Below are 24,693 nucleotides of genomic sequence, written 5' to 3' on the forward strand. Positions count from 1 at the left end.
GTGTGCGAGCGTGCGTGCGTGCGTGTGTGTGTGTGTGTGTGTGTGTGTGTGTGTGTGTGTAGCCCCCCGAATCCGAGGGAGTGCGTAGGAGACCGAGCTCGTTCCCAAGATCGGACGACCCTGCCCTCGGTTCCTGGACCCCGCCTCTCAGGACAGAACTGGTCCAAGCGGGGCGGAGCCGGACGGGGCTGGGGGTGGGGGTGGGGGTGGGCGTGGGCGGGGCAGGAGCTGGGCAGCCCGGGCCCCGCCGCGGTGGCGGGTACATTCCTGGCTCTCCCTCGGGCTCCGTGCGAGCGGAGGAGCCAGCGGGGAAGTGTGCCAGCCCCGTCGGACGCCGGGACTTGTGGCCGGCGGGCGCCGGGAACGGGACGTCGGGGGAGCCCAGGTGAGCGGGCGATCCGAGCCACGCCGTCGGTGAGGTGACGCGGGGGACCCCGAGAGCCATCCCCGCCGCCAGGGGGCGCGCTTCCCGAGAGCCCCCACCCCCCTCCACCCCGCAACCCCAACCTCCTCCAGCACCCGAGACCCAGGCGCCCGCGGGGCGGGAGGGGATGGGTGGAGGGGACGGTAAATCAGTAACCTGCAGCGCACACAGGGCCTTTTGTCCCCCTCCGTTCAAAGAGCACCCTGGCCGTGCTGCTGGTTACTGATTGCCCACCGGGGGGGGCGGGGGCGGCCCGGCAGTCTGCACGGGGCGGGCGGGCTCCTCGCCGGCGACCCGCCGACGGTGACCAGGCCGTGGGAGGTGGGGGAGGTCGGCCGGGAGCGCGCACGTCTCGGGGGGGGAAAACTGATGCACGCTCCAAGAAGGTGCGGTCCCCTGCCCAGAGCCCTCCAGGCTGGAGGAGGACCCAGCACTGTCTGGTGACCGGATCGGAGCCACGAAATGCAGGTGTTGCGGGGGGATGGGGGTGGAGAGGGGTGTCAGGGACCAGTCGCAGCGATCCTACTGGTTGTGAGCTCAGGGAAGCCTAAGGATGGGAATGAAACATCCACCCGGAGCCCCTCCATCCCAATCCCAGCCGGATGGGAGAGCTGAGTTCCCAGTTTAGCAGAGTGCGGTGGTAAGAGACTTTGACAGAGGGGCCAACCGAATTGCCGCGGGCCAGGGAGGGCGAGTCTGAGACTTGGTACCTGAGCCAATCGGAGAAAGGGGAGTGAGGGGCACGGAGACACAGGCAAGACAGCAAACGGATCCACTTTTCACTCTTATTAAGGGCTAAAGGGACAGTCAGTGGGAGGGAAAAGGTTGGCATGGGGCCGAAAAGGAGCCCAGAGAAGTTGGACCCAGCCTTGCAATCCTATAGTCCCAGCTGCCCCACGAGGCTGAGGCAGGAGGATTGCAAATCCAAGGCCTGCTTGGACTACGGCGTGAGTTTAAAGCTAGCATGCCTGGTCAACTTTAGTGAGACTCATACCGACATACAAGATAAAAAGAAATTAATTTAATTAAAAAACGCTGTTGTAGGGAAGCTGCGGGGCCCAGGAAGAACGTTTGAAAGGGCCTCAAGCAAGAGATGACTGACCTGCACAGGTTAAGGAGCGGTAGGCTCAAAGAGGGTAGAATGAGCTTCCTGGGCAGGGTTCCCAGCTTGGCAATATGTAAAATGCATCTTTTTGTTTTGTTTTGAGGTAGGGTCTCATTCTAGCTCAGGTTGACCTGAATTTTAAGTATGTAGTCTCAGGGTGGCCTTGAATTCATGGTGATCCCCCTGTACCTCTGCCTTCCAAATGTTGGGATTAAAGGCATGCACCACTACACCCGGCTTAAAATGCATCTTTTTTTTTTTTTTTTTTCCACGGTAGGGTCTCACTCTGGTCCAGGCTGACCTGGAATTAACTCTGTCATCTCAGGATGGCCTTGAACTCATGGCAATCCTCCTACCTCTGCCTCTCGAGTGCTGGGTTAAAATGCATCTTTTAAGAATCACACTCTTTGCTCACCTCAGCGGCACATTTACCTAAATTAGACCAGTCCAGAGAAGATTACATAGCCCCAGTTAGAGTACTCACATTAGCGAAGTGTTTCATGTTGAAAAAAAACAAAATAAAAGCCTGACGTGGTGGCGCACACCTTTAATCCCAGCCCTGGGGAGGCAGAGGTAGTAGAATCACCATAGTTCAAGGCCACCCTGAGACTACACAGTGAAGTCCAGGTCATCCTGAGCTAGAGAGAGATCCTACCTCAAAAAACAAACAAACAAACAAACAAAAAATCCAGCCTGGGCTACAGCAAGACCCTATCTCAAAACACCAAAAGAACAACAAAAGATCATGCTATGGGGTTGAGTGTGCAGCTCAGTGGTAGAGCAGTTACCATGTTAACATGAGCAAGACCCTGAAGAAAAATAATGAATTCAGAGACATTTGTGCTGAGTAACACAGCTAAGTAACAACCAGGTCCTTGGTCACACACATCCTCTGCCCAAGCTGAGGAGGCTCAGTTCTGAGTATTCTTTTTGAGAAAGAGATCTCCTTAGCATTTGGAAGAGGGCTAGCAGATGTCATAATTCCAGAAACAGAGAACATCTGGCCAAGGGCAGACCCAGGTGAGCCAGGTGAACAGACATAGGGATAAGGGGAACATTTTTTTTTTCCCCCCCTCAGGTAGGTTCTTACTGTAGCCCAAGCTGACCTGGAACTCACTCTGTAGTCCCAGGCTGGCCTTGAACTCACAGTGATCCTCCTACCCCTGCCTCTGGAGTGCTGGGATTAAAGGTGTGAGCCACCATGCCCGGCCTGGGGAAAACATTTCTCCAACATTTTATGTGCCCTCTCCTTACATGCATTGTTTCTTTTATCCTCAGAATAATCCACTGAGGATAATGGCCAGAAAGCAAGAGACAGGGACCTGCAAGTTAGTACAGGTAGGGCTGGAGAGGTGGCTCAATGCTTAAAGGAGCTTGCTTGCAAGACAGTAAGTCACTAGCTGGTCCCTAGAATCTATATTATTTACAAAACCAGCTAGAGATGGAGCTCAGAGGCAGAACGTTTGCCTAGCATGCAGATCCTGGGTTTGATTCTCAAACTCTGGGAACTAAAAGAGAGAGAGAAAGCAACTGAACAAAATCCTACATTGTCTAAGAAGGGATGATAAGAGCACAAAAAGCAAGTCCTCCTTGACGGCAGCACCCAGCCACTAGAGGGATCCGAAGCTGAATGGGGAGATGTCAGCAAAGCCAAAGGAGTGGGGTCTGATTCGATAGCATCCAGATGCTGAAGTTTGGCCTTGTATTATATTTCACATATTTTTTTAGCTCTTCAGCAATGCATTCATTTATTCATCAAAAAAAAAAAAAATAAATGATGTGTGCTGAGAGTGAGCAAAAGATATGTCTCCGTCTCTGCTTCCCTTCAAGGAAAGAATCTCAAAACTGCTCTTTCTGTGAACTCATGCCAGGGATCAATAGGGCCCAAGGCAAGCAGGAAGCCCAGCCCAGCCCCCCTGCAGAACCTTCTATGGGGAGCCTTCGGGCTCTGGCAGCAACAAGCTGGTTCCAGTCTCTGCTCTGCTACTGCCCCGCTGGGGGCTTGGATGAGACTGCTGCCTGTTTCCTGTCTTGGTGTCCTTGTCTGAAAAAGAACGGAATGGCAAAGGGGCGCATGTAGCAGGAGCTCTTTTCCCTCCCTGTTTCAGGAAGGTGGTCAGTGGGAAGTCCAGCCTGGGTCCTTGAGAGCAGCTAGAAGGAAATGCAGCTGCTGTTGGCCCTGTTGAGCATCCTTCTGGGGGCACCAACCTTGTCCCTTGAGGCCTCTGAGGAAATGGAGCTGGGTATGGCCTCCAAAGCGGGAGATGGTGGCATGGGTGGGTACCAGGAAGGGGTAGCTGGAGAGGATCCTGGTCCTGGCCCCAAGAAGGTGGCAACAGGACAATGCTCAAGCATTGAGAGTCACTGTCCAGCTCCCAGCAAGCACCCACCTATCTCTGTATCTACACAAGAGGACTGGCTTTGCAGTGCACAGGGCCCAGTCTGGGCTGCAGAGCTGGTGGTGAGCCCCTTGGCTGTGTGTGTGTGTATCTGTATGTGTGTGTGATGTGTTCTATAGTTTGGGAGGCCTAGGCAGCATGTGTGGTATGTACCCTAGATGTGTGGTATGTGTCTTATATAAGGCTTGTAAAGCATGTGCCTTGTGTGTGTGTCGTGGCCATTAGCATGTCTAGCATGTGTGCCAAGTAATGTGTATGCATGTATATGGCATTTGCCTTGTGTGTAGTATCTGTGTGTGTGTGTGCGTGTGTGTGTGTGCGCGTGTGCGCGCATGTGTCGCTGGATGGGTGTAACATGTTCTCCACATGCCAGAGGCTGCCTCAGATGGAGCTGTGGGACTCACTGACTTCTCCCTCTGCCCTCAGAGCCCTGCCTACCCCCCACCCTGGAGCAACAAGCACAGAAGCTGACCGTGGCCCTTGGGCAGCCTGTGTGGCTGTGCTGTGGGCGGGCCGAGCGTGGTGGCCACTGGTACAAGGATGGCAGTCGCCTGGCACCCGCCGGCCGGGTACGGGGCTGGAGGGGCCGCCTGGAGATTGCCAGCTTCCTGCCTGAGGATGCTGGCCACTACTTCTGCCTAGCCCGTGGCTCCATGACTATCTTATACAATCTTACCTTGGTTTTGGATGGTAAGAGAGTGTGGTAAAGGGTTAGGGGGTGCTTGGGAGCGAGGCCTGTCCCTTGTGGACCGACCTTGCTTCACTCTGTCTCTGACTAGACTCCTTGACCTCTCTCAATGATGATGAGGACCCCAAAACCCTCAGAGTCTCCTCAGCTGAGCAGGTTTATCCCCAGCAAGGTCAGTATTATGACTTGTTAAGTACACATGTCCCCACTGCCCAGCTATTCTTTTTTTTTTTTTTTTGCGGGGGGGGGCAGTATTTTTTAATAATATTTTAAATTTATTTATTTATTTGAGAGAGAGAGAGAGAATATGGGTGTGCCAGGACCTCCAGCTGCTACAAATGAAATCCAAGTGCCACCTTGTCCATCTGGCTTATGTGGGTCTTAGGGAATCAAACCTGGGTCCTTTGGCTTTGCAGGCAAGCGCCTTAACTGATAAGCCATCTTGCTAGCCCTTTTTTTGGTTTTGGTTTTGGTTTTTGTTTTTCTATGGGAGGGTCTCACTCTGGCCCAGGCTGACCTGGAATTCACTATGTAGTATCAGGGTGACCTCAAACTCACAGCAACCCTCCTACTTCTGCCTCTTGAGTGCTGGGATTAAAGGCGTGCACCACCATGCCTACTTTTGTTGTTGTTGTTTTGTTTTGTTTTTTCAAGGTAGAGTCTTGCCATAGCTCAGGCTGATTTGGAGTTCACTATGTAGTCTCAGGGTAGCCTTGAACTCAGGACAATCCTCCTACCTCTGCCTCCCAAATTCTGGGATTAAAAACGTGCACTACGACTCCCTGCTCTTGTTTTTTTTGTTGTTGTTGTTGGTTTTTTGCACTACCACTCCCTGCTCTGTTTTGTTGTTGTTGTTGTTGTTGTTGTTTTTCGAGGTAGGGTCTCACTCTGGCCAGGCTGACCTGGAATTAACTCTAGTCTCAGGGTGGCCTTGAACTCACGGCGATCCTCCTACCTCTGCCTCCCTAGTGCTGGGATTAAAGGCGTGCACCACCACCACACCCAGCTTTGGTTTTGTTTTTTAATTTTATTTATTTACTATCATGTGTGTTGGTGGGGGGGGGTGTACATCAATGTCTCTTGCTGCTGCAAATGAACTCCAGACACATGCACCAATTTGTGTCCAGATTTACATAGGTGCTAAGGAATTGAACCTAGCTGGAAGGCTTTGCAAGCAAGTGCCTTTAATAGTTGAGCCATCTCCCCAGCCTCCCCTACCAGCAATCTGGTTATTGAGAAGAAACCTGTATAAAAGCTGGGGTTACCTTAGGGGTACTAATTACTCCTTCAGCACCCTACTGGACACATCCCCAGCGCATGGAGAAAAAGCTGCACGCAGTGCCTGCTGGGAACACTGTCAAGTTCCGCTGCCCAGCTGCAGGCAACCCTATGCCCACTATCCACTGGCTCAAGGATGGACAGATCTTCCATGGGGAGAATCGCATTGGAGGCATTCGGGTGAGTCTTAGTTTCCAAAACCACCTCCTCCCCATTTTTATTTTCCCATACATCTCCTCACATGTAGATAAATACACGATGAAGGTAATTATAGGGCCCCAGAGGGCCTAGACTGTGGATTTGGGCAGCTCTGGCTTAAGTTCCCAATCTACCACTCTCTGGCAAGTGATTTAACCTCTCAGCCTTAGCAACTTCTTTGTTTCTGCTGGGGTTTTGTTTTTGATGATGATAATTTTGTATGTGTGTGGGTTTTTAAAAATATTTTATTTTTATTTATTTAATTATTTGACAGAGAAAGAGAATGAGAGAAAGAGAGAGAATGGGCACACCAGGGCCTCCAGCCACTGCAAACAAACTCTAGACATGTGCGCCCCCTTGTGCATCTGGCTAACGTGGGTCCTGGGGAATTGAAACTGGGTCCTTCGGCTTTGCAGGCAAGCAACTGCTAAGCCATCCCTCTAGCCCTGTGTGGGTTTTTTTGAGGTGGGGTTTCACTCTAGCCCAGGCTAACCTGCTTGTAGTCTCAGGGTGGCTTTGAACTCATGGGGATCCTCCTCCTACCACTCTGCCTTCTGAGTGCTGGTATTAAAGGCATGTACCACCACACCTAGATTTTTTTTTTTCAAGGTAGGGTCTCACTCCAGCCCAGGCTGACCTGGAATTCACTCTGTAGTCTCAAGGTGACCTCGAAGTCATGGCGATCCTCCTACCTCTGCCTTCCAAGTGCTGGGATTAAAGGTGTGCACCACCATATCCGGTTCCTAATGATGGTTTTTTTTGTTGTTATTGTTTAAAACTGTTATATTTTCTTTAATCCTGATGATGTTTTTGAGACAAGGTCTTGCTGTATATCTGTATATGTATAGCTCAGGGTGGTCTTAAACTCCTGCCTCCTGGGAAGAGTCATTGAACAATAGATATCATTAGGCTTCAGCATCTCACTGTGAAGATGAGACCTACAGTCTCAGACCCATGATGTAAAGAGGAACCTGAAACTCAAAGCGGGTGAAGATTGGCACAAGGTGGCATGCTAGGCAGAGGGAGAGCTACAACCCAAAACACTCAAAGTCCTGTATGGTGGCACACGCCTTTAATCCCAGCATTTGGGAGGCAGAGATAGGAGAATTGCCATGAGTTTAAGGCCACCCTGAAACTACATAGTGAATTCCAGGTCATCCTGGGCTAGAGTGAGACCCTACCTTGAAAAAAAAAAAAACAAAAAGAGAAAAAAAGCCAGACATGGTGGCACATGCCTTTAATCCCAGAACTCCCACTTGGGAAGCAAAGGTAAGAAGATAGCCATGAGTTCAAGGCCATCCTGAGATTACATAGTGAATTCCAGGTCAGCCTGGGCTAGAGCTAGGGGGCTGGCTCAGAAGTTAAAGGCACTTTCTTACAAAACCTACTATAGGTCTGGGTTCAATTCCCCAGTACCCATGTAAAGCCAGATACACAGAAAGGTACATGTATCTGGAGTTCATTTATAACAGCAAGAGGCCCTAACATACCCATATTCTCTCTGACTTTCTGTTCCTCTATCACACTCTTTCTCTACTCATCTGCTCACAAATAAATAAACAGAAAATGTTTATATATAAACACCCAAACTGGTCTGGAGAGATTAGCAATTAAGGAACTTGTCTGGAAATCCAAAGGACCCAGGTTCAATTCCCCAGGACCCATGTTAGCCAGATGCACAAGGAGGCTCATGCGTTTGGAGTTCATTTGCAGTGGCTGGAGGCCCTGGCATGCCCATTCTCTCCCTCTCTCTCTTTCTTTCCCTCTGTCAAATAAATAAAAATAAAATAATTTTTAAAAAACCACCCAAACCCAAGCTCAGACACTTTTTGGAGCCTTTTTCTTTGTCCCAAAGTCCCTGGCCTTGACCTGACCCCCTTGGGGCCTAGGGAGTTTGAAAAGAACCCTGTAGGTAGGATCTGGGCTCCTCCTAATAGACACTTCCTCTGCCCCCAGCTGCGCCACCAGCACTGGAGCCTGGTGATGGAGAGTGTGGTGCCCTCAGACCGTGGCACATACACATGCCTTGTGGAAAACTCTCTGGGCAGCATTCGCTACAGCTATCTGCTGGATGTGCTGGGTGAGTGCATGGCGGGGGAGGCAGGATGCAGGGGCTGGCTCTGATGGGCATAGTCCTGCCCTCAGAAGACCCAGTTTTGCAGGCAAGATGAATTCAGTGTCAGACAAGTCTAAGCAACCAGCTGGGTCTGAAGGAAGCACTGGGGTTATGTAGCCTGGAGGAGCAGGGACCCGCCTAGTGGAAAAGTGAGAAGGGCTGCCAGGCTGAGTTAAGACCCTAAGTATGAAGAGTGTAGTACATGTATAGGTAGGTGTATGCCTGGGGTGCAGCATTTATGTGGGGAGTCAGGCTGTAGAATGTTGGTCTGAGAAGCTGTCCCGTGCTCAAAGGCAATGGGGAACCACAGAAAGTTTAAGCGGCTTAAGTAAGAAATGGACAGGGTCAAAGGTGTATGACTAAAAGGTCCCTCCCTTGAACTGTGGGATAGCTGGGGACAGATAAACTGGGTGATTTTATGGGTACCACTGGTCAGGGTTGACGGCTTGGCCTGGCCCCCAGAGCGGTCCCCGCACCGGCCCATCCTGCAGGCGGGGCTCCCAGCCAACACCACAGCTGTGGTGGGCAGCGATGTGGAGTTGCTATGCAAGGTGTACAGCGATGCCCAGCCCCACATCCAATGGCTGAAGCACATCGTCATCAATGGCAGCAGCTTCGGTGCGGACGGCTTCCCCTATGTCCAAGTCCTGAAGGTGCATTTCCTGCTGGTAGTGCCTGGGCCCTGCCCTTCTCCCACTGGGGTGAGGAGGTCCCCAGCCAGCCACCCTCCTAAGTACACTATGGCCCCAGATCTTTGCAGTCACCCCAGTGTGTTCCCTGCTTCAGACAGCAGACATCAATAGCTCCGAAGTGGAGGTCTTGTACCTGCGGAATGTGTCAGCAGAGGATGCGGGCGAGTATACTTGCCTGGCAGGCAACTCCATTGGCCTCTCCTACCAGTCGGCCTGGCTCACAGTACTTCCAGGTGAGCCCCTAAGATGCCTGGGACTTACCTGTGACCCAGCGTGGGCTAAGGCCTGTGGGGTGGGCAGTCTCCTTGGCCTGTGAGATCGGGCCATGGGGTAGAGGGCTTGTTCGCTTGTGATGCTGGGGCGTCATGAGGGCTAGATAAATGCAATGCCACTGAGTCCGGCAGGGACATGTTTGATTTTGTCTGTCACTGCCCCTGTGACCCTTGGGGATATGGGACTGTGTGTAACTGCAGCTTTTTCAGTTTGTGTGCCTGAATATGATGGCAGCCCTGAGGCTGTAAGGTGCGGGGGGTAGGGAATGGCCATTCTGACCACTGACTGGCCCGTTTCGCTGTCTGTGTGTGTTCCTGTGCGAGGGCAGAGGAAGACCTTATATGGACGGCAGCATCGGAAGCCAGATACACAGACATCATTCTGTATGTGTCCGGCTCGCTGGCTTTGGCCGTACTCCTGCTGCTGGCTGGGCTGTATCACCGGCAAGCCATCCATGGCCGCCACCCCCGCCAGCCCGTCCCTGTGCAAAAGTTGTCCCGTTTCCCTTTGGCCCGACAGGTAGGTACCGTGCCTGTTCCCCAACTCTGTCCCCATAAGGTTCCCCTGTCCCAGCAGGCAGGGTCAAGCCTCCTGTCTCTCACTTTGCAGTTCTCGCTGGAGTCGGGCTCTTCTGGCAAGTCTAGCTCCTCCCTGGTGCGAGGCGTCCGGCTGTCCTCCAGTGGCCCCCCACTGCTTGCTGGCCTCGTGAATCTAGATCTGCCGCTTGACCCGCTGTGGGAGTTCCCCCGAGACAGGTACACCAAGCAGAGCGAGGTGGGAATACCAGCGTGGGAATGGTGCCCACATATCTGAGGCACGGGCTTTCTTGGTCTCCAGGTTGGTGCTCGGGAAGCCCCTAGGTGAGGGATGCTTTGGGCAGGTGGTTCGAGCAGAAGCCTTCGGCATGGACCCCTCCCAGCCTGACCAAACTAGCACGGTGGCTGTGAAAATGTTGAAAGGTAAGAGTGGCAACCGAGGCAGGGGGTACTGGGGCCAACAGAAGGGGCACAGTGTTGCAGGGTTCTGCTTTTGGGCCTGAGCTTCAAATCTGCTGCTGGGCCTTGGCAAGTGACTTTTGACCCTTTACATGAGGTGAAAAGTAATGATCCAGGGGACTACAGAGTAAATTCCAGGTCAGCCTGGTTTAGAGCAAGACCCTACCTTAAAAAGAGAAAATTATAAAAAAATAAAAATAGGGGGCATGGTGGCACACACCTTTAATCCCAGCACTCAGGAGGCAGAGGTAGGAGGTTCACTATGAGTTCAAGGCCACCCTGAGACTTCATAGTGAATTTTACAGGTCAGTTTGGGCTACAGTGAAGTCCTACCTTGAAAAACAAAAATAAATAAATAATAAAAATAAATAAAAAATTAGAGCTGGGTGTGGTGGCTCATGCCTCTTTAATCCCAGCACTCAGGAGGCAGAGAGAGCTAGGAGGATCGCTGTGAGATTGAGGCTCTCATGAGACTACATAGTGAATTCTAGGTCAGCCTGAGCTAGAGTGAGACCCTACCTTGAAAAATCAAAAAATAAATAAATAAATAAAAATAATGATCCAAGCTGGGCATGGTGGCCCACACCTTTAATCCCAGCACTCGTGGGGGGCAGAGGTAGGAGGATCACCATGAGTTCGAGGCCACCCTGAGACTACATAGTGAATTCCAGGTCAGCCTGGATTAGAGTGAAATCCTACCTCGAAAAACAATAATAATAATAATAGTAGTAGTAGTAATGATCCAGTTGGGTGTAGTGGCACATGCCTATAATCCCAGCATTTAGGAGGCGGAGGTAGGAGGATCATGGTGTGTTTGAGGCCAGCCTTAGACTACATAGTAAATTCCAAGTTAGCCAGAGCTAGAGTGAAAACCTACCTCCAAAAACCAAAATAATAATAATAATCCATAGGCTAAGGTTTGTAGGATATGTCCTGTGCATAGGGCTCAATAAATCTTTTTATCTATCTATCTATCTATCTATCTATCTATCTATCTATCTATCTATGTATGAATGAGAGAGAATGGGTGTTCCAGGTGCTCTTGCTGCTGCAAATGAACTCCAGATGCATGCATCACACATGTGCATATGGCTTTACCTGGGTGCTGGAGAATCCAACCCAGGCTGTCAGGCTGTGCAAGCAAACACCTTTAATGACTGAGCTATAACCCCAGCCCTCAACAAAACTTAATCACTGGGTGATGATGTCTAAGAGGATTTGGGGTGACTGGTGCTTGATATCCCCCTTTTAGTTCTAGCCACACATCTCCTTTCCATCGTCACAGGTCTTCTGCTTCATCCCCACAGTTCACAATAAGTTACCTACTCTCAGCACATTCCCTCCCCCACCATTCTTAGGTCTGGCCCCTAGCCATAGAGCAGTTCTCTGCTGAGAAGTCCCAGACTCAAGCTAGGCTTACTGGCATAGCCCTATAATCTCATATACCTGGAATGCTGGTGAAAGAAGATCACAAGTTCAAGGCCTCCCAGGCAACAGAATGAATTCTAGGCCATCATGAGCAACTGAGTGAGACCCTGTCAAAATTTAAAAAGAGCCGGGTGTGGTGGCACGCACCTTTAATCCCAGCAATGGGGAGGCAAAAGTAGGACAATTGCTGTGAGTTTGAGGCCATCCTAAAACTACATAGTGAATTCCAGGTAATCCTGGGCTAGAGTGAGACCCTACCTTGAAAAACCAAAAAATAAAAAAGAGCCAGGCGTGGTTGTGCACACCTTCAGTCCCAGCACTCAGGAGACAGAGGTAGGAAGATAGCTCTGAGTTTGAGGTCACCCTGAGACTTCATAGTGAACTCCAGGTCAGGCTGGGCTGGTGTTAGAGTGCTTCTACAGCAGGCATACAGCCCCAGGTATGTTCCTCAGTACCAAGACAAGAACGAAAGTTCTAGACCTCCAGCAGCCATCCCAAGGTGTTCTGCAAGATACACTTGGCTCTGCCCATTGGGATGCCCTTACCACTTGCTGCTGTCCCCTGTGCCCTCTGCAAGAATGGCTCCATCCACTGCCGCGGCTCTGCTCTGTCCCTCCTTCCCTCTGCTTTGCACAGCTGGGGCCATCTGACACTTTCTGGAAGGCAGAGATTGAGAAATATGTTTTAGGATATGGTGTGTGGCTGAGTCATGGCATTGTCCCGAGGCTGCAGGTCAGCCCTGGGAACCCAGCTCCAGGGCTTCTCACGAGAAGCCAAAATAACCTCCTGCCCACATTCTCCTATTCATCCTGACAGTAGCTCCCTGAATTCCCAGGCCAGGTTGGTAGCAGGGCCTGATCAGACTGACCTCAGGCATGGCACCAATCTGTTTCCTGCCCAGAAGAGCTATTATACTTCACTCCCCAAACTCCAGGGACTAGTGCCAACCCCTCCAGAGACAGTCCTTCCTTCCTGTTCAGAGTTCTTGCCCCTCTTCCATTTCCTGGACTTGCTCATAGGAAGGCCTGCCTCTTTGAAATCCTTAAAGTTATATCTTTGCTAACTTTGGGGGGGGGGGAGTGTGTGATCCACCTTTATACAAGACAAGCCTGAGGTTTAAAAAGTTAAGGGGATAGCCGGGCGTGGTGGCGCATGCCTTTAATCCCAGCACTCGGGAGGCAGAGGTAGGAGGATTGCCATGAGTTCAAGGCCACCCTGAGATGACAGAGTTAACTCCAGGTCAGCCTGGACCAGAGTGAGACCCTACCTCGAAAAACCAAAAAAAAAAAACAAAAAACAAAAAGTTAAGGGGATAGGGCTGGAGAGATGGCTTAGTGGTTAAGGCATTTGCCTGCAAAGCCAAAGGACCTAGGTTCGATTCCCTAGGACCCACATAGGTCAGATGCACAAGGGGCACATGCATCTGGAGTTCATTTGCAGTGGCTAGAGACCCTGGCATGCCTTTAATCACAACACTCGAGAGGCAGAGGTAGGAGGAGCGCAGTAAGTTCGAGGCCACCCTGAGACTCCATAGTGAATTCCAGGCCAGCCTGGGCTAGAGTGAAACCCTACCATGAAAAAAAAAGTTGCCAAAAAAATAGGTCTCTGGGGGCTGGAGGGGTGGCTTAGCACTTAAGGTACTTGCCTTCAAAGCCAAGGGACCTAAGTTCAGTTCCCCCAAGTCCCATGTAAGCCCATTCTCTCTCTCTCTCTCTCTCTTTCTCTCTATCTCTGTCTCAAGTAAATAAATAAAAGTAAAAACTATTTTTAAAGGCCGGACATGGTGGCACACACCTGTAATCTCAGCACTTGGGAGGCAGAAATAGGAGGATCGCTGAGAGTTCAAGGCCACCCTGAGATTATATAGTGAATTCCAGGTCAGCCTAAGTTAGAGTGAGACCCTATCTCAGGGGAAAAAAAAAAAAAAAAGGTTAAGGGGTCTAGGGTGATGGGTCAATAGATAAAGGTGCTTGCTTGCAACGCTTGTTGACCCAGGTTCAATTCCCCAGTACCCATGTAAAATCCAAATGCACAATGTGGCATATGTATCTGAAGTGTGTTTATAGTGGCAAGAGGCCCTGGCACACCCATATTCTGTCAAATAAACAAAATATAAATATATGTATGTATATATAAATATACGTATCCAGCTAGAGTGAGACACTACCTCAAAAAACAAAAATAAACAAATAAATAAAGGAAGGAAGAAAAGAAGGAAGGAAGAGAGAAAGAAAGAAAATGAGTAGCCGGGCATGGTGGTGCATGCCTTTAATCCCAGCACTTGAGAGGCAGAGGTAGGAGGATCATTGTGAGTTCAAGGCCACCCTGAGACTACATAGTGAATTCCAGGTCAGCCTGGGCTAGGGTGAAACCCTACCCCAAAAACCACCAAAAAAAAAAAAAAATTGAAATTAGAGCTGGGCATGGTAGCACACACCTTAAATCCCAGCACTGGAAGCACCCTGAAACTACAGAGTGAATTCCAGGTTAGCGTGGGCTAGAGGGAGACCCTGCCTCAAAAACCAAATAAATAAATAAAATTTCAAAAATGTCAAGAGATTTTTTTTTAGGCCACATAGCCTAGCAGGGATTGAGCCCCGTGCCCACCCGAGTCTTGGCCCTGTTCTTGACCTGGCCCCAGCCTCACAACCGCTCTCGTGGAGTTGGAGGGCGGCTTCCTCACTCCAGCTCTTGCTCTTATAGATAATGCCTCTGACAAGGATTTGGCAGACCTGGTCTCTGAGATGGAGGTGATGAAGCTGATCGGGCGGCACAAGAACATCATCAACCTGCTGGGTGTCTGCACTCAGGAAGGTGGGGCAGGAGCCCGGACAGGGGCTGATGGATGGTTGGGGTGCAGAGGCATAGCCTCAGCAACTTCCCCATCTCTCGGCCCCTGCCTCCCCCTCTGTAGGGCCCCTGTATGTGATTGTGGAGTGCGCTGCCAAGGGAAACCTGCGGGAGTTCCTCCGTGCCCGGCGTCCCCCAGGCCCTGACCTCAGCCCTGACGGGCCATGGAGCAGTGACGGGCCACTGTCCTTCCCAGCCTTGGTCTCCTGTGCCTACCAGGTGGCCCGAGGCATGCAATATCTGGAGTCTCGGAAGGTGTGGGCAACAGAGCTCTTAACTCCTCCATCTCATGCTGGGGGCATTAATACCCTCAACTTCTCCCTCTCTGCCTTTCTCATTGCTCTGTCTGAATGTGCCTGTCTTACATAAAGCCTTGTTTCCATCAATATGCAGCTCACACAATATGCGGTTCCCATTGGAACCTTCCCTACCTACTCTTTAACCCATAGGCAAGGCAAGGCAAATGAAGCTTCTGTTTCCTTTTTCTGGTGGAAGGGATTGAAAGTGAAAGCTTTGGCCTTCCCTTACATTCCTTACTTGTAAAATGAGTGAATGAGTCCAGCTTACTGTGAGCTGGTGTGCTCAGCTCCGAGCCCTGCGTCCTAATACACCTCACTTCCCTTGCTGTCCCCGTGCCCCGTCCTCAGTGCATCCACCGGGACCTGGCTGCTCGAAATGTGCTGGTGACTGAGGATGATGTGATGAAGATCGCTGACTTCGGGCTGGCCCGCGGCGTCCACCACATTGACTACTATAAGAAAACCAGCAATGTGAGGGAAGGGGGCGGGGGGCTAAAGCTGGATGGCAGTTGGGAAGGGCTGGGGCTGTGTGGCAGACCCAGAGCCTGTGGGGTTTAATACCGCTACCCCCATCTTCCTCCTCCAGGGCCGCTTGCCAGTCAAGTGGATGGCGCCTGAAGCCTTGTTTGACCGTGTGTACACACACCAGAGTGATGTGTGAGTCCTGGAAGCTGGGTTCTGGGATATCTGCCAGAGTCACAAGGTTCTAGGAGTTCTGTAATCAAGTGAGCCCTCTGATTAGGCCTGGGACCTATGTGGAACTCAATTTCCAAAAGAAAAAAAAAAAAAACAGTCTCTACCCCGAGGGGTGGATCATGACTGTGGTAGCCCCACATAGTGCCCAGGCAGGACTAAAAACAGAAGCTGGCCCATACTGAGACCCAGTTCTGCCTCCAGATGGTCATTTGGGATCCTGCTCTGGGAGATCTTCACGTTTGGGGGCTCCCCATATCCTGGCATCCCCGTGGAAGAACTATTCTCACTGCTGCGGGAGGGGCACCGGATGGACCGACCCCCAAACTGCCCCCTAGAGCTGTAAGGCTGCCCTGTCTTCTAGTCCTCATCCTCTGCCCTGACCTTGACCTCAAGGTGTAACCCATGAGGGTAGCACAACCTCGCTGTCACTCCTTCTTCTTCCTATTGTCCTGCTGCTAGGAGTTAACTTCTGTGCTCTTCCACTGAATGGCCCCACGGAACCTTCCTCAAACCCCTCCCAGGCTCCTGAGATCTACCCCTGTGAGCCCACAGTCCTCCCCTAGCCCCGGGCCTGAGGCTATACTCTGACCCTCTCCCAGGTACGGGCTGATGCGGGAGTGTTGGCACGCAGCGCCCTCTCAGAGGCCAACTTTCAAGCAGCTGGTGGAGGCACTTGACAAGGTCCTGCTGGCTGTCTCTGAAGAGGTAAGGCCTCCTTCTGTCCCATAATCTCTCTGCCTGTGTCCCAGGTGCTGGGAGCTGACCAGCTCTGTTCTTTACAGTACCTTGACCTTCGCCTGACCTTTGGACCCTACTCACCCTCCAGTGGGGACACCAGCAGCACCTGCTCCTCCAGCGACTCCGTTTTCAGCCATGACCCTCTCCCACTGGAGACGAACACCTTCCCCTTCCCTGGCGTGCAGACATGAACAGGGTAGGCAGGTAGGCCAGTGGCCCTGGGTTTCCTGGCACAGCTGCAACCTGACATAGCAATTAATTTTGGCAGCTTCAGGCCCCTGACCTGAGTGTGATGTCCCAGATCCCTCGTCCTGCTATGCAGGGGCCCATTTTTTGGTCCTGACGCTTATGCTCCGGCCTAAATTCCCAATGCAGAGTTCAACCCCAGTCTCGAGCCCCACCCTTGCCCATGGACTTACTTCAACGGGGCTAAGTATTAAGGCTCCACCTCCATGGCCTTGGCATTCAGTTATTATCTTAAGGGGTGCAGAGCTGCTGTCCTAAACCCTCCTCCTTCCGCAAAACAACTGAAGTTAGAGACCTCTGAACCCCAGGACCCCATGCCCTTAAACCTTACCTTCCCCAACCCCTGTATTCACACTGCTTCTCTCACCATCCTGGTGGAAGGAGTAACAGCTCTGGTGTGCCCGGGAAAGACTCAAAGCTTACTGAGAACAAAGGATTAAATTGCTTTTATAAATTATTTTTTTTAAATAAACCTCTGTGTACGCTTGCTGTCTTCCCTGAAGGGCAGAGAATAGGATGGGTGGGTCCTCCCAAAACTGGGAGTTCTGCCTGGGCTCTGGGCCAAGCCTTGGGTTAGCATCTACCTCTGCTGCACCAGGCAGACCCAGGAGCTCTCTAGCGTTTCTCCATCCTTCCTGCCCGCGCCATCTCGTGTAGGCCGTCGTGTGAACCAACGTTCACGGGCAGAGGAGCCCGCAGTGCACCATCTATAGGGTGGGCCCCCTGGTAGCCTCTGCACATGCGCATGTGTGCGTGCTTGCTCTACAGCTGTCCCCAAGGGACCTGGCTCTTCCCCTCCCCCATCTGTTCAGCATTAACCAAGCTGACCGTTAACGTAACATGAAAACCTGAAACCCAGCCTCCCAGTCACTGCCTACTCCCACGATCTGCTGGCTCGGGCTCAGGTCTTGTGGGGGCTGAGCCTGCCCCACCTTGCCCTGGCCAATCTCCCGGGCAGCAGCTGGTTGCCGCCTGGCTGAGCTGCAGCTGTCCCTGCCTGCATGGTCCTCCACTGGGAGGCTGTCGCAGCCCTGTTCCCAGACTCCTTCTCAGAGAGATCAGCTTCCCAAAGTGCTGAGCCTGGAACCCTACTGGACTCACTGGTGGCAGTTACTGCTGTTTCTCACCCCTCCTGAATGTCAGAGTGGGCCGCCGGGAGGCCAGAGGTGATGCCCTAGGTCTGGATAGGACTGCTCAACCAGGACAGTCTTTATAGACTCTGCCTGGAACGAATCTATCCATGGGTTCCCAGACAGTGGTGGCTGAAAATACATTTAGGGTCTGAGGGACTTGATACAAGAATTTTTGTTTTTGTTTTTCGAGGTAGGGTCTCGCTCTGGCCCAGGCTGACCTGGAATTCACTATGCCCAGCTACTATGCCCTGCTTTGATACAAGAATTTAAGAATGGAAAGCCAACTGTGGTGGCACAGGCCTTTAATCCCAGCACTCGGAAGGCAGAGATAGGTGGATGTCTGTGGGTTCGAGGCCACCCTTAGACTACATAGTGAGTTCCAGGTCAACCTGGGCCAGAGTGATACCCTACTACAAAAAAAAAAAAAAAGAAAGAAAGAAAGAATGAATGAATGAATGAATGAATGAATTTAAGACTGGGGCCAGTGTGGTGCATACACCTTAATTCCCAGCATTCAGCAGGTAGAGGCAGGAGGATTACCATGAGTTCAAAGCCAGCCTGGTAATATAGAGTGAATTCCAGGCCAGCCTGGGCTAGAGTGAAACCTTACCTTGAATAACCAAAAAAGAAAAGAAAAAAGAAAGAAAGAAAGAAAAAGAAAAAGCACAAACAGCAAAAATGCCTTATTATTCATTGTTCTATCCTCAGCCCCTTGTCAGGCCCAGCTACCCACTGCTTTCTCCCACGACAGCCTCACCAGCTAGAGACTACACTTTCCCTTTAATGATGGTAAAACTGGGGCTGGAGAGATGGCTTAGCAGAAAAGCACTGGCCTGCCTGTGAAGCCTAAGGACTCCAGTTTGAGGCTTGATTCCCCAGGACCCACATAAGGCAGATGCACACTGTGGCACATGCATCTGGAGTTCATTTGCGGTGGCTGGAGGCCCTGGAGTGCCCATTCTCTCTGTCTCTCTGCCTCTTTTCTCTCTTTGTCATTCTCAAATAAATAAATAGAAATAAATAAAAAAAAATTTAATGATGGTGAAACAAGGGATGTGCCTGGTGTAGTCTTGCACACTTCTAGTCTCAGTTACTCTGGAAGCTGAAGCAGAGGGGCCCTTAAGCTCGGGAGTTTTAGACCAGCCTGGGCCATATAGCAAGACTCTAAGGGGCGAAAAAAAAAAAAAAGAAGAAAAGCTAGGGAGGTGGCTCAGTGGTTAAAGGCACTTGCTTGCAAATTCTGATGGCCTGGGTTCAATTCCTCAGTACCCATGTAAAGCCAGATAGATACACAAAGTGGTATAGCCATCTGGAGTTCAATAGCAATGGCAAATGGTGTGTGTGGAGGCCCATTTGCTCTCTGTATTAAAATATTTTGTCAAAAAGCTAGGAGTGGCCAGGTGTGGTAGCATATGCCTTTAATCCCAGAACTCAGGAGGCAGAGGTAGGAGGATTGCTATGAGTTCAAACCACCCTGAGAATACAGAGTGAATTCTAGGTCAGCCTAGGCTACAGTGAGCCCCTACCTCCAAAAACAAAAATAAAACAAACAAACAAAAAGCTAGGAATGGGGCTGGAGAGATAATTTAGCAGTTAAGGCACTTGCCTGTGAAGCCTAAGGACCTACGTTTGATTCCCCAGAACCCATATAAGCCAGATGCACAAGGTGGCGCATGCTTCTTGAGTTTGTTTGCAGTGGCTAGTGGCCCTAGCATGCCCATTCTCTCTCTCTCTCTAATAAATAAACTAGACTAAAATAAAATAAAAAGTGTTCTGGTAAAAGAGCTGAGCTACACCTTTGGTTTCCAGTCGGCCCAGTGCATATTGGCGACCAGAACCAGGTTGCTCAGAGTGACAGGGACATCTGCTGCCTGGTAATTTCTGGGAGGCCAAGAGGGATGAAGTTGCCCACCTTGTGCCCCTTCCCTGCCAGTGTCCCTGGCAGGCACAGTTGCTGGGGCTGTTCCACATTCCTGACGTCCCATGGCAGGAGACAGATGCTGCTAATTCCTCTGTGTTGCTCCATTTCTCCTGCCACCCTAGCCTGCCTTGGGCAGCATGGCAGCAGCTGAGGCCTGGTCCCCTCCATCTGCCTAAGGTCTGAACAACTTCCAAGCCAGTGACAAGCCCCAGGCCTATATCCAGATGGCCACTTAGAGGCTGCTGCCATCAGTCACGGCTCTACTAGAATAGATAGAAACTACACTGATTAAGCAAGAGCCGGCCGGGGAACAGGAGGCCAATGGGTAGCTGGGAAGAAGGGTCAGCTTGCGCATAGGGTGGAAGCGTTAGTGCCATGACCGGCCTCTGTTTCCCTGCCAGTAATGCAGGAATGAATGATGACACCGTCCTTGAGTGCTGAGTAAACAACAGCTGTTACTGCACGGAGATTAGGAAGGAAAGGCTCCAGGGCAGGGTGCTGCTCGGAGCAGCCGTGATCTCACTCCCTGCGCGGGGCAGCCCTTCCAAGAGGCGTTCTGCTCAGCATTTCCCAGAGAAAAACACCGAGGCTAGAGGAACTGGCCCAGGACACATGGGGGAAAAAAAAAGAAGAAGAAAAAGAAGAGGTGGCGAAGCAAGAAGAAGGAGGAGGAGAAGATGAGGAGGATGAAGAGGGGGAGCTGGTGCTTGGGCCTTGTGCTCGGTCTCCCTGAGAAGCTCATTACTATACCCCATGTGGCCCAGCATTTCCTGGGACCCTGAGGCTCTGGGAAGGCACAAAGGAGGGAGGCCTGTCAGCCAGATGTGGATGGACAGTCACAATGCTGAAACCCATCCAAGCCTCTACTTAGTGCTTTGGCTCCAAACCCTCTGATCCCAGTCCCTGCCACATCCTTCCCACAAGCTTTTCCTTCTAGGGGGACACTTTTTCTCCCACTTCTCACCTGGCCAAACCCTAGGTACCCTTCAGAGCTTACACAGAATTTTTTTTTAAATTTAAAAACATGGGCTGGAGAGATGGCTTAGAAGTTAAAGAGCTTGCCAGCAAAGCCAAAGGACCCAGGTTGATTCCCCAGTACCCATGTAAAGCCAGATGTACTACGTGGCACATGTATCTGGAGCTTGTTTGCAGTGCCTACAGGCCCTAGCACACCCATTCTCTCTATATCCACCTCCCTCTCTCTCTCTCTCTCTCTCTCTCTCTCTCTCTCTCTCCCCCTTGCAAATAAATAAATAAAAATATTTTTTTAATATTAAAAATATACTTGGAAGCTGGGAGTGGTGGTGCACACCTTTAATCCCAGCACTAGAGAGGCAGAAGTAGGAGGATTGCCGTGAGTTCGAGGCCACCCTGAGACTACATAGTGAATTCCAGGTCAGCCTGGGCCAGAGTTATACCCTACCTCAAAAAACAAAACAAAACAAATACACACACACACAGACACACACACACACACACACACACACACACACACACACTTCGAAGGCAGAGGTAGGAGGATCACCCTAAGTTTGAGGCCATCCTGAGACTAGTGAATTCCAGGTTAGCCTGAGCTAGAGTGAGACCCTGCCCAGAAAAAAAAAATAAAATAAAATAAAAATAAGCAGGCATGGTGGTGCATGCCTTTAATCCTAGCACTCAGGAGACAGAGGTAGAAGGATCACTGTGAGTTCAAGACCAGCCTGGGACTACAGAGTGAGTTCAGGCTCAGCCTGGACTAAAGTGAAACCCTACCTCAAAATAATAATAATAATAGTAATATGCCGGGTGTGGTGGCGCACGCCTTTAATCCCAGCACTTGGGAGGGGCAGAGGTAGGAGGATCGCCATGAGTTCGAGGCCACCCTGAGACTCCATTGTGAATTCCAGGTTAGCCTGGGCTAGAGTGAGACCCTACCTCGAAAAAATGAAAAAAACAAAACAAAACAAAAAACAAAAAATAATAGTAATAAATAGTAATAATAATAAATAATGAGAAAAGAGCCAGGCATGGTGGTGCACACCTTTCATCCCGGCACTCAGGAAGCAAAGGTAGGAGAATTGCTGAGTTTAAGGCCAGTCTGAGACTACATAGTGAATTCCAGGTCAGCCTGGGTTAGAGTGAAACCCTTCCTGAAAGAAAGAGAGAAAGAAAGAAAAAAAGTGTAAGAAAGAGGGGAGGAGGGAGGGAGAGAGGAAAGAAGGAAGGAAGGAAGGAAGGAAGGAAGGAAGGAAGGAAGGAAGGAAGGAAGGAAGGAAGGAAGGAAGGAAAGAAGAAGGGAGGAAGGGAGGGAGGAAAGAAGGAAGGAAGTTTGAGGCCAGCCTGGGCTCTAGGCTGTCCCCCCCCCAAAAAAAAAAAGAGCCAGGCATGGTGACACACACCTTTAATGTTGTTGTTGTTGTTTATTTTTATTTATTTATTTGAGAGCGACAGACAGAGAGAGAAAGAGGGGGAGAGAGAGAGAGAGAGGAGAGTTGGCACGTCAGGGCCTCCAGCCACTGCAAACGAACTCCAGACGCGTGCGCCCCCTTGTGCGTCTGGTTAATGTGGGTCTGGGGAATTGAGCCTTGAACTGGGGTCCTTAGGCTTCACAGGCAAGTGCTTAACCACTAAGCCATCTCTTCAGCCCGTGACACACACCTTTAATCCCAGCACTGGGGAGGCAGAGGTAGGAGGATCACGTATGTTCGAGGCCACCCTGAGATACAGAATGAATTACAGGTCAGCCTGGGCTAGAGTGAGACCCTACCTCAAAACAAAAAAAAAAAAAACAACCAGTAGTAGGGCTGGAGAAATGGCTCAGTGATTAAAGTGGTCACCTTCAAAATCTAACAACTCAAATTCAGTTCCCTAATACCCACATAAAGCCAGATGCACAAAGAGGTACATGCATCTGGAGTTCATTTGCAACAGATAGAGGCCCTGACATGCCCATTCTCTCCCTGTCTCTCTTTTGGGAAATAAATAAATATATTTTTTACAAAAACTAGGTGTATGCTGGGTGTAGAGGAGGCAGAAGTAGGAGGATTGCCATGAGTTTGAGGCTGAGTGAATTCCAGGTCAGTCCGTGCTAACACAAGATCCTACCTGGGGTTGGGGGGGCGAGGAACAAGGTCGAAGGTGAAGACTGACAACTGAACATGTCCTTTGACTTCTACTCCTGCAACATGCTACACACGCTCTGCACTCCCATACACATACATAAGAGCTGTCTCAAAAAAGGGAAGCTGGGGCTGGAGAGATGGCTTAGTGATTAAGGCGTATGCCTGCGAAGCCTAAAGACCCAGGTTCAATTCTCCAGGTCCCACGTAAGCCAGATGGTACAAGGGGGTGCATGCGTCTGGAGTTCATTTGCAGAAGCTAGAAGCCCTGGAGTGCCCATTCTCTCTTTCTATCTGCCTTTCTCTCTCCTTCTCTCAAATAAATAAATAAGTAAAATATACATATTTTTTATAAAGGGAAGCTGTCTGGTGTAGTGGCATAGGACTTTAATCCCAGCACTCGGGAGGCAGAGGTAGGAGGATCGCTGTGAGTTCGTGGCACCCTGAGACAGCATAGTGAATTCCAGGTCATCCTGGGCTAGAGTGAGACCCTTCCTTGAAAAAAAAAAAAAAGTGGTGAGTGATCTCGAGACTCAGTACCCTCTAACCTCCACTTGTACATACACAAATGTGCACTTACAACTCACACCTGCACACATGTGTGCCCACACATATGTATAAACACATATGCATGCACACCACACACATAACATGCAACCCCCCACCACCAACATGCGCACACAAGGACCAAGGATGCGGTACAGTGGTAGAGTGTTTGGTTAGTTATACAGAGTCCTGAGTCCTAGGTCTGATCACTAGCACCCCAAGTTCTCAACGAAAAACAACCTTCCTTCTATTCTCTCCCTCCTCAGAAGACTTTGCCTCCGTTTTCTAAGTCCACCTGTAAACCCTTCTCACTGATCCAGTTTAGCAATTATCATTCTTTTTTTGTTTGTTCGTTTTGTTTTTCCAGGTAGTGTTGCCCTAGCCCAGGCTGACCTGGAATTCACTATGGAGTCTCAGGGTGGCCTCGAACTCACAGTGATCCTCCTACCTCTGTCCCCGGAGTACTGGGATTAAAGGCGTGCACCACCACGCCCAGTGCAACTACTGTTCTTGCTTGCTCCCAAACCCCAACCCAGGGCTGCACATGGCAGAGTGGGCAACCGTGAAGAATTTGTTGAAGGAAGGGAGGACAGAGGAAGAGGTGCATACCCAGATCCAGGTGCAGCCAGGTTTGTTCTGTCAAGCGATTACACTCTTGGTTCCCCACTGTCCACTTCTTCCCACACTCCTGGGACCCTAACCGGGAGCTCCCTACACCTGCTGTGGATTTGGCCTAATCTGGGGGTATGTGTTCGAAGCAGCTGCACGCTCCCCTCCAGAGGAAATCGACTTTTTATTCTCTTAGTACAGAAATCTGACCTTCCTTGGCACCTGGGCTCCACGGCTGGAGCCTGTCCCCAACAAGTGACTGAGGAAAGGGGCGTGAAATTGCCAACAGCTGAACTCAACCAGATTTCCCCACATCCTTCCCAGCCCTGTCACCAGTTACATTCCACAGCCAGGGTACACTGTTCTTGGGCTGGTGCCTGGGACCAGCCTGACCTGGCCCTACTAACTTCATTGAAGTCTATGGCTTGTGCTCCTTGAAATTCTGGAATCTCCAGGCCAGCTTGTATATCTCAACATGCAGGCCAGTTTTTCACTCTCCAGCCCCTCAAATATAAATTTTATTTTTATTTATTTATTTATTTATTTGAGAGAGAGAGAGAGATTGAGAATGGGTGCACCAGGGCCTCCAGCCACTGCAAAGGAACTCCAGATGCATGCACCACCTTGTGCATCTGGCTTATGTGGGTTCTGGGGAATCAAACCTTCGTCCTTTGGCTTTGCAGGCAAGTGTCTTAACCACTAAGCCATCCCTCCAGCCCTAAATATAAATTTTAAAAGTCATGAATTGAGCCGGGCGTGGTGGCGCACGCCTTTAATCCCAGCACTCGGGAGGCAGAGGTAGGAGGATCTCCAAGAGTTCGAGGCCACCCTGAGACTACATAGTGAATCCCAGGTCAGCCTGAGCCAGAGTGAGACCCTACCTCAAAAAACCAAAAAAAAAAAAAAAGAAAAGAAAAAAAAAAGTCATGAATTGGACAGTACAGCCCCAGAAGCTCCA

At 50.6% G+C, this 24,693-nt stretch overlaps 1 protein-coding gene across 5 annotated transcripts; it reads left to right on the forward strand.

Moving 5' to 3' along the window:
• The first annotated feature begins 249 nt into the window (after window positions 1-249).
• On the forward strand, window positions 250-16,897 carry Fgfr4 (fibroblast growth factor receptor 4). Of its 5 annotated transcripts, none has more exons than XM_045153298.1 (18): window positions 250-385; window positions 3,638-3,772; window positions 4,355-4,618; window positions 4,708-4,788; window positions 5,908-6,074; window positions 8,049-8,172; window positions 8,671-8,861; window positions 8,995-9,133; window positions 9,502-9,692; window positions 9,783-9,928; window positions 10,011-10,132; window positions 14,300-14,410; window positions 14,511-14,701; window positions 15,094-15,216; window positions 15,332-15,402; window positions 15,643-15,780; window positions 16,041-16,146; window positions 16,224-16,897. In XM_045153298.1, the coding sequence occupies exons 2-18, from the start codon at window positions 3,691-3,693 to the stop codon at window positions 16,368-16,370; spliced, it is 2,394 nt and encodes a 797-aa protein (XP_045009233.1). In that variant the 5' UTR covers window positions 250-385; window positions 3,638-3,690; the 3' UTR covers window positions 16,371-16,897. The 5 variants fall into 5 exon arrangements, with proteins under 5 accessions (XP_045009233.1, XP_045009232.1, XP_045009234.1 ...); XM_045153297.1 differs by lacking the exon at window positions 250-385 and adding an exon at window positions 736-892; XM_045153299.1 differs by lacking the exon at window positions 250-385 and adding an exon at window positions 736-888.
• The last annotated feature ends 7,796 nt before the right edge of the window (window positions 16,898-24,693 follow it).

The sequence above is a fragment of the Jaculus jaculus genome, chromosome 6, assembly GCF_020740685.1.
Source record: "Jaculus jaculus isolate mJacJac1 chromosome 6, mJacJac1.mat.Y.cur, whole genome shotgun sequence".
Taxonomy (NCBI): Eukaryota; Metazoa; Chordata; class Mammalia; order Rodentia; family Dipodidae; genus Jaculus; species Jaculus jaculus.

Coding starts and splice junctions, on each gene's coding strand:
- Fgfr4 (XM_045153298.1), top strand. CDS start 3,691: ATGCAGCTGCTGTTGGCCCTGTTGAGCATCCTTCTGGGGGCACCAACC. Junction 9,929..10,010: donor TGGGAGTTCCCCCGAGACAG/GTACACCAAGCA, acceptor CTTGGTCTCCAG/GTTGGTGCTCGGGAAGCCCC. Junction 10,133..14,299: donor GGCTGTGAAAATGTTGAAAG/GTAAGAGTGGCA, acceptor TTGCTCTTATAG/ATAATGCCTCTGACAAGGAT.